General features: G+C 42.8%; 1 protein-coding gene across 1 annotated transcript in view; it reads left to right on the top strand.

Moving 5' to 3' along the window:
• The window catches only part of spire1a (spire-type actin nucleation factor 1a), a 37600-nt gene extending 24050 nt beyond the window's left edge, over nt 1-13550 (top strand). The window contains 13 exon segments of the mRNA XM_048229902.1: nt 958-1044; nt 2083-2212; nt 4997-5044; nt 6292-6468; nt 6847-6939; nt 7292-7437; nt 8063-8083; nt 8699-8725; nt 9748-9885; nt 10405-10475; nt 10601-10628; nt 10786-10925; nt 11173-13550. Of these exon segments, the coding sequence (XP_048085859.1) occupies nt 958-1044; nt 2083-2212; nt 4997-5044; nt 6292-6468; nt 6847-6939; nt 7292-7437; nt 8063-8083; nt 8699-8725; nt 9748-9885; nt 10405-10475; nt 10601-10628; nt 10786-10925; nt 11173-11428 (1362 nt within the window). The 3' untranslated portion in view covers nt 11429-13550.
• Nucleotides 13551-18876: the final 5326 nt, after the last annotated feature.

The following is an 18876-nucleotide window of genomic DNA, read 5'->3' as shown; positions in this document are numbered from 1 at the left end:
GGATTTTTCGTGTCCCTCAGAGGAATGATGCCGGAACACTCTAGAACACCCCGGTGATATCCAGGCACCAGGGATTTCATTCTGTATCTCTTTGCTTTATCTGCCACTTTGTTTATTAAAAGAAGGAAATGATTTGAGTTTTTTTATATCAAAAGCCACAGGCACCCACAGGTTCTGAAAACTATTTTTAGGTTTTTTCCATTTGATGTGTGCCAGACTATGCGGATTTTAATATTCATTAGATGTTTCCCCAGTGCTATTTCCTAATGCAGATGTAGTTCCTCATTCATTTCAGCATTTGCTCTTCCTCTATGCATTTCTTACTAGCTCCTCTTGAGTCATCTCTCCTTCAACCCCAACTCTCCCATCTTATCAGATGACACGCATGCTTCTATAGGGGCAGTATGTAGGTCTGTTGTTTTATAGCATGGCTTGGGGATAAAGAGGACTTGGCTCAATTAGCACTAGATGACTAAGATGCCTGTTAGGCTGCAGGTTGAATGGGACTTTGAAAGAGAACAAAGCAAAGCTTCAAACGTCACAGTCCATATCAGTATGGAGAACACATGGATAAGGTGGATTTTTGACCTTTGCTCCTGTTGCCACTTAGAACAGTTCGAATGAATTCATTACCTCATTACTAAGGCCACTCGGGGAAGCTTGACGCTGCCTAATGTGGCCCCATGTGCAAGTGTGATTAAAGTCTTGACTTTGTTTACCTGTCTTTCATGAATGTTTTGAATGCCTTAGGCTTGACCGGAGCCATTTCTTAAAGGTTCTGTTCTGGTGTATACAGTATATGCTAAGGTGTTGCTCTTTAAGGTGTTGCTGTGTCATAGGAAATGATTGGCTAGTGTAACACTTGGGGGAGAAAAATGTGCTCTGTCCAGTCTGGTTTCTCAGCCCATCACCTCTCTCACCTGTCTGACCTCTGACCTCCCTCCCATGATGCTGCAGGTGAATGGTGACATTCCGCCCAGGTTAAAGAAGAGTGCCCATGAGGTCATTCTGGAGTTCATCCGATCTCGCCCACCCCTTAACCCGGTAAGAGCAGCACAGCCGGCTGCGGTCTTTCAGACGTTCTTTTCCTCCTGCAAAAGATTATATATCACTCCTTTTTTCCCCTTTCTTTGCTATCTACAACTAATCCAGAGGGCAGAGCTCTTCGTCTAGCTTAATTTTTTGCTCATTCTTTATGTCTACTAATAATGATATATATGTATATGCTACTAGGGATGTAACGGTATGAACATTTAACCTCACGGTTATAGTGACCAAAATGATCACGGTTTTCGGTATTATCACGGTATTTCTAAAAGTGTGTTCAATATGTTCAGAAAGCACTGATAGGCTTACACAAGCTGAAATAGTTTCAAAAAGTGTCCCATTCACTTTTTTCTTCATGTTTAATAGGCTATGTACTTATAGCTTAACTTACCCAACCATAACTTGGAGTTTGCTATTTCTGTTATTTGGATGCAAAGAGTGAGACCAAAGTAAGCATTCAAAATAAAACTTTAGGCTACTGTATTCTCCTGATAACGTGAATGGAATGGATTTAATGTGGACGCGAACATAAAAAGATGCAGAGTGGCTACATGATACAGTGCAAATTTTGCGGTGAAAAAGTTCCGCCTTTTAAAATCAGGTGTAGCCTAATCCGAATCATAGTTAAAACCATCAATTAGACAACAGAATCAGTAGGGTACCAGTTTTCATTGTACCAGGCCTACTGTATGTCAAAAGCAGGCTCGGATGAAGCTGGGAAGGATTAAACACACGGTTTCCACACCGCGGTAATCAACAGTGATTTCATTGGTTTGAAATAAAAACGGTAATTATTATCGTCAACATTTATATCGCAGTTTACCATTATACTGGTAATCGTTACATCCCTATATGCTACTGACACTTTTTTTTCCAAAAAGTTAATCAAGCAATGTCTTTACTGGTTAATAAGGAGTGATGCAAAAAATATTGTTCAGCATCATATTGTGCAAACCTGTGTGTGTGTGTGCAAACCTGTGGTTTATATTATTTTTTTTTTGATTGGTCATTTTCATATCGGTTATGTCCAATCAGGCCGCTGCACGCAAGCTCAAGCCCCACCCCCAGCGTCCCCGCAGTCTCCATGAGCGCATCTTGGAGGAGATCAAATCTGAGCGGAAGCTGAGGCCTGTGTCTCCTGACATGATGCGCCGCAGCAGGCTGGGTAAGGAACCTCCGAACACACACACACACACACACACACACACACCGCAAACACCTTCATATGCAACACACACATATGCACACACAAACACATACACACTCTGTGTCTCATGTTTCTCTCTAACACTCACACTCAAACATAGATAACCGACACCCTTCAACTATAAAAGTTAATGAATTGCAAGATATTCTTATATGATGTATGTGTAATTAGAATATTTAATAACACACAAAAGGCTCTCCTAAAGGATGACATAATTGTTTGAAGGCTCATCTTTGTCTGTATTAGGGGTGGGTGTGTGTGTGTGTGTGTGTGTGTTGGCATGGCTGAAGGAGAGAGAGAGAGAGGACATGAGGACAACCCCAGTCAGTGAGGGTGAAAACTTGTGTCCAATTATTCCTGTCACAATTTGGGGTCAAGTGTGCTCTCTTGCATGGCTACTGTCTATCGCTGTCTGTGCATCCCAACACTGCTTTAGTTAAACTCCTGAATCTGCCTCATTAATGCTCTCACCACTGCTAGTTCCATTGTCAGACCTTTGCCTCGTGTAGGATTGCACTTCCTCAGATATAGATTCATCATGGACATGCAGTATGTTTGAAATGATCCATAATGTTGTCAGTGATCATGGCCCTCATTTATTACGTGACTCGCGTGTGGCGAGTGTCAATGGGCTTGGTTTGGTCAAGTGAATGGTGAGATTTGTAGTGGTCATGTAATAATTAGTAATTGCGGTCATCATCTTCATGTGCTAACTGTGTATGGATTCACTTGTGATTCTCTATGTACCTATTTTTAAAACCGCCAAAAGTAGATGTTGAGTGGAGGTTGAGCTGTGTGGACATGAAATAGTTACTCAGAATGCTTGATGCTTATTTGATTGAGTGTACCTACAGTAAAAGTGGAACCAAGGCAATCAGCTTAATCGGATTGGTTTGTTGTGTCTATACATTTAAAACTGGTTCAGGCCAAGGAGGTGCTCAGGGCTCTGGAGATCAGCTTTAGCCTTTGGAAGTACAAAAAACATACTGTACATTTTTACTGACCTCATGAAAACAAAGCCCAAACGGTACCATTCTGATTCAAACTTAAAGAGGATTACAATCATCTGTTTAGCTTCAGAAAATTGCCCTGTTTCATGTAATATGTACGTGGTCATTATTGCAGTTGCATTTCATAGAAGAAGATTAATGTTTCATAGCATACTGGATGTTAAGTGACCTTTCCTAGTAATCTGAGTGACATGCAGGCTTCCTGCACGCATGAACATACGTGTAAGTTATGTAACCTGTCTTTCCTTATAGGTCTCCTATAACTGTGATGTGTTCAATGCAGGTGTGCTGGCATTGAATAATTCTTTCAACTGATTGCTTAATCTCTTCTCCCTTCCTACCCCTCTCCCTTGGTCCTGTAATATGCCTCCCTACCTTCTCTTGTTTGCCCCCCTCCCCCACTCCTGTCTTGATTACCGATCCCTGTACCTATGTCTGTCTCTCTTGCAGTAATGCGGCCTCTTAGCATGTCATTCAGTTTTGACTCTTCAGGTAAAGCCCCCCCCCCCCCCCCAAGGTTATGCTGTCATTGCCTGGCTTTTTGATTCATTTGTTTGTATCCCTTGTCTGTTGTGGTCTTGTTGGATCTTTGATGCAACCCTTACCCCACACCCCCCAAAAAACACAACAAGATTAGTGTAGATTGTTCCTGCCATCTTGACGGGAGGTGTTGCTGTCACGGCAACGCTTCGTCAACTGTGGCATGAACCAGACACCTCTGAAGGAGAGCGAAGAGGAGAGAAGTGGTCAGACTAATTAATCTTGGAACACTTAAGCCTCAAAATCTATTCTGTTGGGATTTGACAACATTAGTGACCTGGGCATTGTAATTACTCTACTCTACTCACTGCCAGTTATATGGATACTAAAAGTACTTCTGTGTCCATAGAGTGGACTGCAAGCAATTATGAATCATCTTGATGGTCTACCAGTAGTATTGGTCTGCACAAATAATCAAGGACTGATTTATAGCAAAACCTGCATTGTGCAGATGGGAGGAGGGGAACAGACTAAGAACCCCACTCGTAAATTATCAGAGCTCTGATGAGCTTTCCAAACCTTGTGTTCATCCATGTGCGTGGGTGGGCGTTTATCAAAATGGACGGGTGGGTGGGTGGGTTGAGTTGTATTCGTTACACAAATGCGCACAGTCCCACTGGGATTATCGGATGTGCCGTTTGGCCAAGCATTCTGTGAATGAACATGGAGCACGTGGATTAGCAGTGTCAGTCAGCGGGATCCATCAGGGTAATCTTTGGTCCTCCGAGACACGCTGCATGATACAGCAACATCACATTATGTAAAGACGCTTCCCTTAGCGCAGCGTTTACATGGTCAATAAGAAATGACCTCTGTCGCCCAACTCTTCTCTTTCTCTCTCTGGTATCGTCAGGCTCACTATGCTCCCTCACTACACCCCCGGTGCTTTTGATTTGGCTGAATTGTGTGTGTGTGTGTGTGTGTGTGTGTGTACATGTGTGTTTTCCTGGCTTTTTTTGTGATGTGCCAAGTTCGCAACAGCCCTGCACAGTGCGTTTTCATTGGACACACCAATGGACCCCTGTTTCACTGGCCACCCTTCATTTGTGAATGTAGCTAATTTTTTTGACCCTACCCACGATTTTTTGCGTTCGCCTTACTGAACGGCACTTTGAGAAATGTCAGATAGGGCGAGTGGGCTTCTGTGTCTGGTGACTTTTGGATCATATTGAAGGATGTGTCCCTTTTGTAGGAGCTGGCAAAAGCATCAGCACACCGCAAGATTTGTTCCGAAGCTCAGGTAAAGTATCCTGAAAACCACTGCCTTTGCAGAGGCCTCTCTAACCACAAAGGATGAATGCTGAGAACTTCTGAATGAATGAATGAATGAATGAACTAATTTCTAAACGAATGAATGGTGTATGCGTGTGTGTGCGCGCGCATGCTAACCTAAGCTATATTGTTTGTATGTGTGTGTATGATCCGATAGCCGTAACTGTTCTCGGTTTCCCTAACAGTATGTACCGAAGGCTTAGAGTTAAGCTCAGCATTTTTCTGTTTCTAGCCCAGGATTAGTATAGGTTTAGAGCTGTTACGCAACACCAGCCGTTTGCTGTTATCAATATTTAATAACCTCAGAGTTATTTTTACTTGGCTACAACCTGCAATGTCTCCTGTTTGGTCACAAATGATTGAGAGGCTCTGGCTGTGGTTTGCATCAGCACCAAACCAGAGGAATAGAGATCAGATATAGCTCCTCATGTGATGTAGGAATACAAGGAGTAGATGGTGGTCAGGGCTTAAAGTGTTCAGGCATCGTGAATTCAGGCGTGAGCTGGTATGCTTAAGATTTGAAAACAGGCAATAAGACTACAGTATATATGACGTCCTCATAAATCTCTGATAATTTCAGGCACAGACATTTTGATTGCTTTAAGCCCTGGGTGGTCTTTTTAAAGTGTTGGAACTGTCTACTTAGGTCACCTTTTTCCATTCATGGGTGTGATGAATTGACTGGTGTAGATGAAGAAAATGGAAGGCATTGAACTCTACTGTTGCTCTTCTGTCCTCTCTGTTTGCTGAAATTCTGTGCAAACAACTGTGTCCGTTTGTAATGGTTTAATCTAATATGGCCAGTTCTGGCACTGATGTTTGTGTTGCGCAAGAGTGGTTATAATAGAAATGTTATCATACCTCAGAAAATAATCTTTCCCTTGGCTCACTCATCTGATGTCTCCTGAGGTGGCATTTGTTCCTTAGGAGTCATGAGTGGATACTCTTGATTTTCTTGTTGTTGACCTATGAATTTGAGGACAACCCTCAACATCAACTCCATGTTTGCCCAATGCTCTTTTTTGCTGAAATGCTTCAGAATTTGCAAGTTTGGGATTTTTTAATGCATGCTACAACTAAACCTCTAGTTTGACTGTCAGGCCACATCTTCCTTTATAGGGTGTGCACACACACCCACACACCCACACACCCACACACCCACACACCCACACACCCACACAAGAGGGAATTCTCATCACATGGCCACTTTCACAGGTGAGACCCCAGATGCCCCGCGGAAGATGGCCATCAGCACGCTCGCTCTGTCCAACGGGACGCCGCCGGCTCACAGCCCGGTGAATGGAATGGGTGGGTCCCAGCCGCTGGGCCAGAGGAAGAGACTGCTGAAGGCCCCCACACTAGCCGAACTGGACAGCTCCGAGTCTGATGTGAGTGTGGCTTTGTGGCAGTGTGTGTGGGTTGGCGTCTCTTTGCCACTGTTGGGTACTGTTGATGCTTGTGTGTTTTGTTGAATGTCTATGAACTGGCAGTCAGATATGAGAGGTGGAGATGCCTTATGGATGTCACAAAGCTTTATGTCTGGAGACAAACTGTCCTATTTGTGTTTGCATGTGTGATGCATCACTGGTTAATGTGCTTGTATGTGCAAAGCCTTGCAAACCCTGGTCCAACATCCTTACCTGTGTGTGTGTGTGTGTGTGTGTGTGTCCACCTCCATGTGTGTCCATCACTGTGTGTCTGTCTGTCTGTCTGTCTCTCTCTCTCTCTCTCTCTCTCTCTATCTATCTATCTATCTCTATCTAGGAGGAGCCCATGCTCTGACCTCCATGTCTGCCAGCAGCTCCAGTATGTCCACCTCCATGGTAGAGGACACGTCACCGGAGTCCATCACTGACAAGAAAAGTAAGAGTGTCTGTCTCTGTCTGTCTGTCTGTCTGTCTGTCTGTCTCTCTCTCTCTCTCTCTCTCTCTCTCTCTCTCTCTCTCTCTCTCTCTCTCTCACTTACACCATCCCTTTTAGTTACTTGGTGTTTTAAGCCCCCAACGTGGTCATCGTCAGCTCTGCATGGAAGGCACAAGGGTTAGGTTAGTGTTAGGTGCCTTGAAGTCAACGGTGGGGGCTTAAAACACCATCAAGCTCACTTTTAACCCCCCTTCAGAGGTTCCTTCTCAGACACTTAGAGATTTCTTCCCAGCTAGACTTCCTTGTTCAGGCTCTCCACCTGTATTGATTCCAGGGTGTGTCTGCTCTTCAGCTCCCCCCAGGTTCCTGCCCATCTCGTCCACCCCCCAGCCAGACAGACGACCCGCACCCCCCCCGAGAAGACACTCCATCGAGAAGGAGACTCCCACCAGCGTTCGCCCATTTGTGCCTCCCTCTCGACAGAGCTCCAAGTCCTTGGTAGGTAGTGTCCTCTGCCAGTGCAAGCCAGCAGTCTTACATGTAGATACTCCTAAAGTGTAACTCCATCGAAAATGGACCCCAGGGTGTTTTTCTGCATTAAAACACATTAATCATTGATCAACCACTACATAGCTTGCTCCGGTATACACAAACCAACCAACCAAATCGCAAACAGTGGATTAGCTAGGGACATGAGCGAAACGCTTCCCAAATAGCATTTTTTAAACCAGTAATATTGTTCAAAACGGCACCAAACCTCCTACTACCTATGGGTAGTGTGGAGGGGTTGTATTGACTTCCTAGTCAAAGGGTTGGCTGACCAGTGGAAGTGTGAGCCTTGTAAAGTGAATCATCCTGACAGATGAGACTCCAGGGACCATTTAAGTGTAACTCAGTGTGTGGTAGGACTGAGCTTGACTGTTGGCCTCAGTCAAGCCCCTGATGGGGCTTCTTGTGGGAGTTGACAATGACTGAACGATGAACAAAAAATTTTGGACTATGACTGGAGAATTTGCCGTTGTCCACAAATGTATTTAAATGTCACACCTTACCTATTGAGATCCTGATCAGAATATAAGTACATGCATCATGTCATAATGATATGCTCTACATTTTGCTGCAGCTGTCTTCGGATGAACCCAAGGTAAATGACATTTCACCCAGTCTTCATCATGGTTGACTGCCCTCACTGTGGTTGAGTCTAATATTCTAGATAAGGTTTCTGTATAACAGGGTGCTTCTCATTTAGGTATGATGACTAACAGCCTTTTTGACTATCTGGTGGAGGTGTAGGGAGCATTTGCATGAGAAATGGAGTCACTCACATTCACACAAGCATCATTCACAGTGCACAAAGACTGTAGCACAACCTGGCATTGGGTGGTTTAACAAGTCATTTTGAAAATACCTTTTTGTCTTATATTTTTATATCTTTTACCGTCCAACTTTTGCAAGCAAAACCTTCATCTGTTCTTATTGTGTTGAAGAGATGTTTTGTTGCAACCATTGAATTTAGAGCATTATGCATCACTAGAGACAGTTGATACTCTAGTCTTTCGAATGTTGAACATAAAAATGTAGGTTTGTAGGGCAGACATTCCCACACTTATTTCAAACACAGACATGGCCTGCTTAGGACCATGCATGCACACATGTAAACACGTCCTCCTCTGACACGGTCTGCCAGGGACATGTGGTTTGACAGCATGCATCTGAACCTGCACCGGTCTCACTGATGTAATTTTTGTTTGGTGGCCAGGGGGAGGTACCCAGCGGTTCTCGAGCGGTACGTTTGTCTGTATGTCTGTCTGTGGAGGACAAGGGAGTAGAATTGGGCTTGCTCATTTGGTTCAAGCTACACTGCTCACTCAAGCACTAACATGGGGAAACCATGGACCATAATTGCCAACAGAACTGATTATCCAGCGCATACATACTTTTAAATACTTTGTGTTTTGCAAATAAACACACTTTCTATATCTGTCTTTGTATTTAACCCATAAAATGATTTGTTGGCCATTATGAGACTTGGAGCATTGTATGTATGGACTGTGCCTGTGCATCTGTGCGTGTTCATCCAGATTTGTTTAGGTTAAAGGGTTACTGAGAGTGTAATGACCAAGAGACATGCCTGAATATTGCCATATGACACTGTGTTTGTCAACCCTTACAAAACAACTGCAGTTTTAACAAACAAAAAATCATAACCTGTGCTATTGAATACTACTATAGTCAAAGTAATCAATGAAGCACACTATTATTACTGCAGTGGGTTTTGTGAGATCACAAGCATCCTTGTACATCCAAGCATATTACTCCATTAAAGTGGCGTCACCTCAGAGCTGTTTGTTACAATGGGGATTGTTCCAGAGATGCTTTGCTGGAGTCCTAACCCCTTAAGAAAAAAAAAAAAACTTTGCTAAGCATAGCCATTTTAAGTCAGAGCTAAGAAGCAACTGCAAGCAAATTCACAGAAAAGCTTGCTATTGTGCTATGCGGCAGCTAATCTCTTCCAGGAGGACAAGGTAACTGCTGCATTTCATGTTTACATGTACGCCTTCATCTCATTCTCATCGTGTGCGGTTATCTGTTTATAAGGCATGGCCTGTGTACCATGGTGCCAACAGACAATGCAAACCCCGGGTCATGCATAATGGTCATGTTTTAGGGTGATGTCTGGATGTTACCATAGTAACATCCAGACCATGCTGACTATGCTGTGGTCCACCATAGCATGCTCATTTTGTGTGGGGTTTGTAATGGGTGTTGCCAAATTGTGTTTGATTTACGTATGTGTATATATTTCAGGAGGAGTTCTGCTATCCTGTGGAGTGCCTGGCCTTGACTGTGGAAGAGGTGATGCATATCAGGCAGGTTCTGGTGAAGGCCGAGCTGGAGAAGTTCCAACAGTACAAAGACGTCTACACTGCCCTAAAGAAGGGAAAGGTGAGCTGTGCTGATCCTCAAAACATATGTATGCACACAGATACTTTACAAACATGATGTACACCAACATGCGAAACACTGCAAGTTAGATATTACTCACTAATCACCATCTGTGTAACTATCTGTATTGTGCAGTAACTACCAAAGCACTGAATATGGGCAATGACACAAGACTAAAAACCATTACTGTTTTTATGTAGCCTGTAGCTAGATACCAACTCATTATTTTTGTAGCTTATTTCAATGGGTGGCAAACTTGGTTTTATACCAACAGTCTGGACAATTCTATAGCTGATGTTTTTAGTAAGGTCCCACTTTTTGAAGGTTTTAGAATATCTTACTAGCATAGATTTTAAAAAACATATTTAAGTGTCTATAACACACAATGCTCTGGCCATTAAAATAGCCTTAGTTGCGGAAATGGCCATAAATTAAACAAACAAACAAACCAACAGTCCGGCGTGTATTCTGTGTTGTGTGCCTCTCTAATGTGGTCTGTCCATCCCCACCCTGATGCAGCTCTGCTTCTCCTGTCGCACCAAGAAGTTCTCCCTCTTCACCTGGTCCTACAGCTGTCAGTTCTGCAAGAGGTGAGTGGAACCTTCCTGGCCTACATCACCGCCCAGTGCCCAGTCCACATACATTTGACAAAGGAGTGACGTGATCAGTATGACTAATCGTTGCTCTTTTTTTGTTCTGCTGCCCCACCTAACAGGCCTGTGTGTTCTCAGTGTTGTAAGAAGGTAAGCTCATTTCTCAATCTTCACCGCCATTTAAAAACCACAGAAAAAAGCCTGTATGGAATGCAAATACAAATATCTTCATACCTTTACAGTCTTGATCTTTGTGCTGCGTGTGTGTATATTTGGCACTGACTTAAGTCCATGATTCTTGTTTTAGATGAGGCTTCCATCCAAGCCCTATGCCACCCTGCCCATTTACTCGCTGGGCTCCCCTGCCCTACCCAAGGAGGAGGCAGCAGCCCCGGCCCAGCCAGAGAGGCCCTCGTCCAGCCACGGGCATCGACGCAGCTTACGCAGGTACCCTTCATCAGCTACCGCTTTAGCCTTCAGTCTCAGGCTGCTCATAGCTGGTGGTTTTGTATTTGAAAAATGCACTGTAGGGGCCTCTGTAGTGGGCACTGGTCATTGGGTTCTTCTGGTCTCAGAGATATTTTAGAAGGCTATTCCTGAGCTCCACTTAAGTGGTCAACAGCAGTGACCACATGGTGACCCCAATCCCCTCCCATGTAAATCTGTTTTCCCTTCCGTTTTCTCTGATGTGCAGGTTGTCTAAGCGTGGGGAGCAGTCGACCTCAAAAGACGAGATGGAGCTACCCAAGGAGCTGACAGAGGACTGGAGCACGATGGATGTGTGCATCGACTGCAAGAAGTTCATCCACGACATCATTTCCTCCAGCAAGCGCAGCCTGTCTTTGGCCACCAGGCGTGCCCGTCTCAAGCGCAAGACACAGTCCTTCTACCTGGCCTCCCCCAAGGGAGCCGACTTCCACCCCACAGAGAGGACTATCAACGAGGTTTGAGGGAGAGAACTCCTCCCCGGCTTCGCCTCGCTTCTCTCTCACACTCACACTCACACACACACACACACACACACACACACACACACACACACACACCTACACTACACTACACTATAAACATTGGTGGCCATTTTAGACTAATCACAGTATGTATTATTGCGGGGTTCTGTCCTCGATTGATTAGTCGTGTCTGTCTGCTCTCCTGCTTATTGTCACCCATGGCGACGCCTCCGTGCGAGTTCCTGTTGGTATTCAAAATGGTTATGGAACGTGTCTTGTTGGAGGGGACGGAGGTGTGCTCAGGCGAAGAAAGCTTTTAATGGCATGAACAAGGACTGGAATGGTCAACCAGGTTGAGAATGACCACATCTGTTACGTTTGTAAATAGTTACATTACCACGTCCCCCAACCAACCCACTGCCTACCCCTCACCCCCCTGCGTCTCTCTCTCTCTCTCATCAGATCAAAGTGCCCGGGCTGACCAAATGGACCAGCCCGTATTTTAATGAGATGTCTCACCTTAAGCATGGGTCCTCAGAACCCACGTCCCCCCCCCCCCCCCCTTTGTCTCAGGTAACCTTTGGTTTGGTCAGAAGCCAAAGTCGTGGACTACAGTAGCTCTTCCCAAATGTCCCCGACGCCAGCCCATACCAGCACACCCCACATTCAGGATGTGCATGACTACTGAATGAGAGGCCTGATGGAATAAGAAAAGCTTTTTTTCTGTTTTTTTTTTAAAGAAATGGGATCACAGATATTGAGGAAACGTACGATGTTTAGGCTGTTTGAACGTGTTTAACTGCACTAGGCCTGAGAATGTATGTTTTTTTTTTTTTCTAATGGGAACATTTTGATGGTAACTTTACTAGTGTGTATGCAAACTAGTCAGGACCTTAACTGTACATACTCATAAACATCCCTTTCCTTTTCAGCTCCTTTCTTGTGCAAGGAGGATGGTGCATGTACATGGTAGATTAATTAGTCAGGTCTGACAGGTACTGTCTCCATTCTACCCAATTAAGGTTTGACCAAATATTACTTCAATTTTCCCCCCTCATTTGATTGTCACGATTGCTGCTTGATTTATTATGAAATTTCGGAAATTAAGGATATGCGTTGATCACAGATTCGACTATCTGGATTGAAACGTGATCCAGATTTCCATGTGTATATTATATATAGTTGTTTTTTTTTTTAGATTTTGATTCAAGATGAAGGCAGTGAGTTTATTTTGTCTTTTTGATTTTACAGACACGTTTTCTGTCAGTTACAGCACGCATTTGTTTCTTATAGGTTGCTTGGTGCCAAATGTTCTCTTCACATATTGAATGGTATATGTTTTGGGCCTGTTTTTGTATATAGTAAAATCACTTGCGGATTTGCGGAAGTGGACTTTTTTTTTAGGGTTCATCTGTCAAGTCATATGTCCAGATCATTCTAAATGATCTGCATCTCTAACATTCAAATATGAATTATAGTAAAAAAAATGAGTATATTATCTTAATATTATTATTTGTACCAATATGTTCATGAAAGTAATTGATGCGATGTATTTCATTTTTAAGTAATGCACTATTTTTTGACAGAATAATCATCATACAGCACTTTTACAGAAGAGCGGAACTTGTAGTTAATTTTTAAATGCATATTTAAAGTCATCTGCTTTTTTTTCTGGTTTTGTTTTATACTTTGAGGTCAAACTGGTCAAGATGGTGCCATAGATTCAGAATTCTGCACTCAGAATACTTTTTCTTGAATTTTCCATACTTTTTAAAATGTAATTGGCCACCCCTTTCCATTAACAGGGTAGCAAGTTTTTGCTCAATCTGCTGTCGGCAAATACTCAACATTTGTTTTAAGGGTCCAAATGAATCATTTTTTATTTAAAGAAGAAAATACTGCCTGTAATTTGTTAGTGATCAGGAAGCCTTGTGTGGTCCCTCATAGTTTTGAGAAATGAGAATGAGGTTTAAAGCGTTTGCAAATCCACATTGACTTCCTGTTATGAATAATTATGTGCATGTAAAAAATGTGGCTGTAATTTGTTTTCTCTATTATTATTTTTTTTTTTTTTAAATTGGAAAAATACAATAAAACGATGAAAGTAGTGTTGAAATTTCAACCCTTGTGTTGTGTATTCCATCTGTGGTATGATGTCTCTTCATGTACAGTAGTTTATTTTCAGTTAGGATGTGTATACCCTAGGAATCCAGAGTTTTCTCGGGAGCACAATATCAATTGGCTCAGCGAGAGACTCTGGCAATGAGTAATGATGCATGTTACTTTTGCCCCTTGCATCCAATCACATTTGTGTATCTGATATAGGCGGAGCAGAGGCGAGCTAAACAGATGACCGTGGTAGTGTTATCCAATTGTGTCAATGTCCGGAATCAGTCAGTTAACATTGGGCACATGGGGCAAAGAAAGATGGATGGATACATAAGCTTAGATACTTTATTGATCCCCAGGGGGAAATTCAAGGTCCCAGTAGCTTAAGACATCACACACAACATACACTAAAACATAAAAAGATGATAAAATGACAAATCCTCATGACTAAAAAGAACAGTAAAAGATACTAAAGATATTAAAACAAGGATCCACATGAATGTACTAAGGATGTATAAGCATGAGGCGCTTGCAGGGACTGACCCTGTGTTTCAGTATGCAGTGGTAAGGTGCTCAATAAGGTGTGTGTCATGGTGGTAGTGCAAAATAAGTCCAACAATGCAACAGTGCAGGGTTAAAGTCTAGCGACCAGCATTAAATATGGACAATATAAGAGAAAAATGTAAGCATAGTATAATAACCGTTATGGTATAATTATATGGACAATATAAGAGAAAAAGTTAATAGTAATAGTAATATAATCATTATAGCAGCAGTGCATAGTGGATAGGTTTGCAGTAGGGTATCAGTCATTGGTCAAGTATGAAGTTAGACCACAGTCCAGACTGGGGGATGGAGGGAGGGGTTGTGTATGTGGGCTAATATAACATGCACAGCCGTGGCCTACTGGTTAGGGCTGCGGGTTGCCGGTTCGATCCCCGACGCAGTAGGAAAAAATGTGGGCGGGAGAAGTAGTTGAGCACTGCTCTCCTATGCCCCCATCCACAGCTGAAGTGCAAGGGACCTAACCCTCACTGCTCCCCGAGCACCACTGTAGCAGGCAGCTCACTGCTCCGTGTTAGTGTGTGCTTCACCTCACTGTGTGTTCACTGTGTGCTGTGTATGTTTCACTAATTAATTTCCCTCACGGGATTAAAAGAGTATATATACTTATACTTAGTAAACAGTATGGACAGTGTAAGCAGTAACAGTGGGCAGTCAGTACACAACATTGTTATAGGAGGTCATGGAAGTGTAGAAGAGGCAGATAGACTATGCAGATAAGTCAGATAGACTATGTTAGTCTATCTCTTCTCTTCCCTTGAGTGAAGCATTGAATAGTTGTATGGCCCTGGGGACAAATTACTTCCTCAGTCTGTCAGTTGTGCATGGCAGTGAGCGTAGTCTCCAACTGGTCAAGCTCTTCTACTTTATGGAGTGGATGACAGTCATTGTCCAAGATGTTGATTAGTTCAGGGTCCTTTGGTCTGATATTGAAGTGATGCACTCCAGTTCAGCTCCCACAACAGAGCCAGCTTTCCTTACCAGCCTGTCTAGTCACCCAGCATCCCTCTTCCTAGTGCTTCTTCCCCAGCATAACACAGCATAGAAGAGGACGCTGGCAACAACAGACTGGTAAAACATCCAGAGGAGCTTGCTGCAGACATTGAAAGACTGCAGCCTCCTCAGGAAGTACAGCCTGCTCTGCCCTTTCTTGTAGAGTGCTTCAGTGTTGACTGACCAGTCCAGTCTATTGTCCAGATGTATCCCCAGATACTTGTAAGTGTTTACCACCTCCACATTGACCCATTCAATGGTGACTGGTAGCAGAGCGGGCTTAGACCTCCGGAAATCCACCACCATCTCCTTGGTCTTAGCAGTGTAGTTTACAGTTAGTTTACAGTTGATGTTGGTATTATGGTACAACCAAAATAATACAAATCAGCATTCCTGCAGCTGCATAACACCGTGCATAAAAATTAGGAGGCAGTGTAATATTAAGACTAATAATAAGACTATTATGGTTGTCTCACTATCAAACTGCATATATAATTCTTTGCATAAAAACATTACCTGACCAAGTGTGACACCAAGTGTCCAAAATGATGTACTGCATTGCTTCTTTTTCTGTTCTCTTGGCTCTGAAAAGCATAATCTTGGTTTTAAGAAATGGGTCATTTTATCTATTTGTTTATATCTATCATTAGTTTTGGAGTGATGGGCCTTTCAATGGTGAAATTCTAGCGTTTCCAGATATGTGGTGTGTTTTTAAGGAAAACATTTTGTAACTCAACTTCAACTGTAGGCCTACTTTCAATTGTCTTTGTAAGGCAATGGGTTTTGCGGCATAACCAATAGAAGATAATAAAAAATTATACTAATTAATACAATTTAAAAAAAAAAACATAGTCAACCAGGGTTGGTACAGTGGCAATAAAGAGAAATCATGACACATACAAGTTGTCTGTGGTTTGGGTTAGTTGGCCCAAGTATAACTGTCATTGGTATTCATATTAAAAATAACAATGTAACATTTAATGCACCATGTGGGTTATGTTGGAGAGGATTGGTCTTTCTCTCACCTAATCTAGGTCAAGGAAACATTAGTGGTTAGGGAGAGGATATCACTTGCTCTCTGGTCTTCAATGATAACCGAGGTCTGAGGCCATTGCCACATCAAACATTTTATAGATCAGTGGAAATACCATGGTTGGCGATAAGAAAGCAATACAAATCCGATTTGATTTCTCAACAGGCTATAAAACACTAGTCTGGTTAGCATGGTGACGGGTATAGACTGTGTTAACTTTGAAATCATTGGTCCAACCTAACCAATAATACTGATCAGGGATTTCTAATGTTACTTCCTACTTCGCCTAAACTTTACAAACTGGCAATAAACAGCATCGGCAGTCAGGAAACAATGTATGTAGGCCTGTCTGTAAATAAATTGACACATTCTTCAGACTGCAATTTTTGATGTTTGCAGGCGTTGGTACTACCGTTTACCCCTATCTTTTACTGTCTATGCGTTTACCACAGCCACTGTCGATTTCGAAACTATAGCGCCATCCCCTCTCGTCGCTGATTGGCCTGACCTTTTTGGGGTCTAATGGAAACATTAGTGAATTATGGTGTTCCAGCAGTATCTTCCTGAACATCATCAGAACGATTCAAAGGAGGAAGCGGCATGTTAAGCTGACGCCAGCGGCATTAGGGGAAGTGTTTGAGATGCTGAAGCTGACGCCAGGGGTATTAGGGGAAGTGTTTGAGATGCTGAAGCTGAAGGCAGATGGCATGACCAAAATGGAGAGGGAACTGCCACGAGTGTGGATTGCATTGGAACAGGTAAACTCTTTTGGGATGTGACACTCCTTGGGTACAAAGGAGCTGTAACTCATGCGTTCATGCTGGCAGGGATTACTACTAGAAACAAACTGTGGCATGCCAATACAAGGGTAACTCCACAGATGGGCCAGTGTACCAGCCAAACATCATCAGCATAGTCGAAGCAGGAACCTCTTCTTAAGGTCTTCCTGAAAAAATGAAGGTGGGCCTTGCTATGCACATCTTTAACAAACTGACAAGTGCTGGCCTAAAATTTGTGGCTAAGGACCTCACCGTCATACCTCACAACATCATGGTTTCTGGAGAAACCAGTGGTTCGACCTTGCGTCTTCCTGCAAAGTGGTAACAGCCCTGAGCAAATTCAAATGCCATTATCCATGGAGCGATGTTAAAAGGTCAGATGCATCTAAAGAAATACACAAAAAAGGTAAAAAAGCACTTGTAAAAGGTAAAAGGATATAAAACATGCGATAAAATGCAGTCAGCAAAAATTTAGTCAGTTCAAACCAGAAATATTCAGTCATGGCATCTACTGTTTACTGTATGTATATCTTGATATGTCATAAAACATCTACATTTGGTTTTTGTGTGATATAGACAATATATACAAGCGATACAGCCTACATTAGTTCAGTTAGATGTGTGTGATATGCATTACCTTTGTTGCGATGGGAGGTTTGGAATGCCCAGAGAAAAGTGGACAGGGCTGTATAATGCTGTGACCCACTTCGCTTGTGCAAATCGCCATACAGTACACAGCCATTCAAACATCTGGATACACATCTACTCAGTCAGATTACTTCACCCTGCTAGACACCTATTCATTGCTGACCTTCAATATTCAATATTCAATATTTTGGAAGAGCAGTTCCTATGCTGAGTAATATTGCCACTGAAATGGCAGAAATTGTTGATACATGTAGGATTGTTCTAAGGATCTTGTTAACTTTTGGCAGTTAACATAGCAGTCATTGCTGTTACTGACCCTTTTGTAAAGGATCTCTGTATTGGAGTTTAAATTCAGTTTATTCTTGAAAACATACTGAAAACTACATCTTGAAAACGTCAAACTCAACTTAAAATTCAACTTATTGCCCAAAATCATTGAACTCATATACATTGTCTCTGCTACATTTAATGGCAGAAATGTCCTTCCCTATCACACCAGTGTACCGTCACCGTCACTTAAAGTAAACAGAACCATGATCATTTCCATTGGTGTGGAGGCTGAGTCATCTGTGATTATGAAATGCAGGCCGTACTGAAGAAGATGGCCGAGGTGACTTGGACCAGGACCACCACAGTTTATCCTCTAGTTTTTTTCATGAAACAAAAATGGTGTTCACAACTGTAGGGCTTCAATCTGCAATAAGCAATTATGCAATGTTTCCTCTATGTTGATTTGGTAGTGGCGCCACCCCACGGTTTAATTTTCTTCCCCCACGGTATCAGAAATGGGGCAGACGTACAATAGTCGCAGTTGCTTTTCAAAATTCATTGTGCAGACCTGTTGTAGATTCTCCAAATATACAGCTCAATGACAACTGAAAAACTGCCTCATTGTGTGTGAATAGAGGAATAGAGGGGTGGTTCGGACAGGCCTGCCCCCACTGCTTAAAAAAATCCTAGAGGAAACACTGTTATGAATAGAAAGAGTTGAGTTTTGTGTGTATTCCTGTTTGATTGAATGACTGTCGATTGCTAATGAGTCATGTTTGCACATGTATTATTCAATCATATTGTGGATAGTTAAATAATCTGGACATTTGTGCCCCTGCCCAGTTTCAAAAGGCTTATATAAGTGGTGAGAGCACACACCCCTGAGGAAACCCTGCGAGTGATGACAAGCAATCACCCCAACTCTGAGCTCTGTTAGTTAATCAGTCAGGAATATTGTCCACCCTACTATGTTAGTACTTTCTTGGAAAATTAAGTCGCTGCTGGAAGTGGTTTTGGTGGGTGGCTAGTAGGTGGTACTCATCCCTCTGGCC

Source organism: Alosa alosa, chromosome 20 (genome assembly GCF_017589495.1).
Source record: "Alosa alosa isolate M-15738 ecotype Scorff River chromosome 20, AALO_Geno_1.1, whole genome shotgun sequence".
In the NCBI taxonomy this organism is placed as follows: domain Eukaryota; kingdom Metazoa; phylum Chordata; class Actinopteri; order Clupeiformes; family Clupeidae; genus Alosa; species Alosa alosa.
The sequence above is the reverse complement of the archived record's forward strand: the minus strand, read 5'-3'. Positions and strand labels throughout refer to the sequence as shown.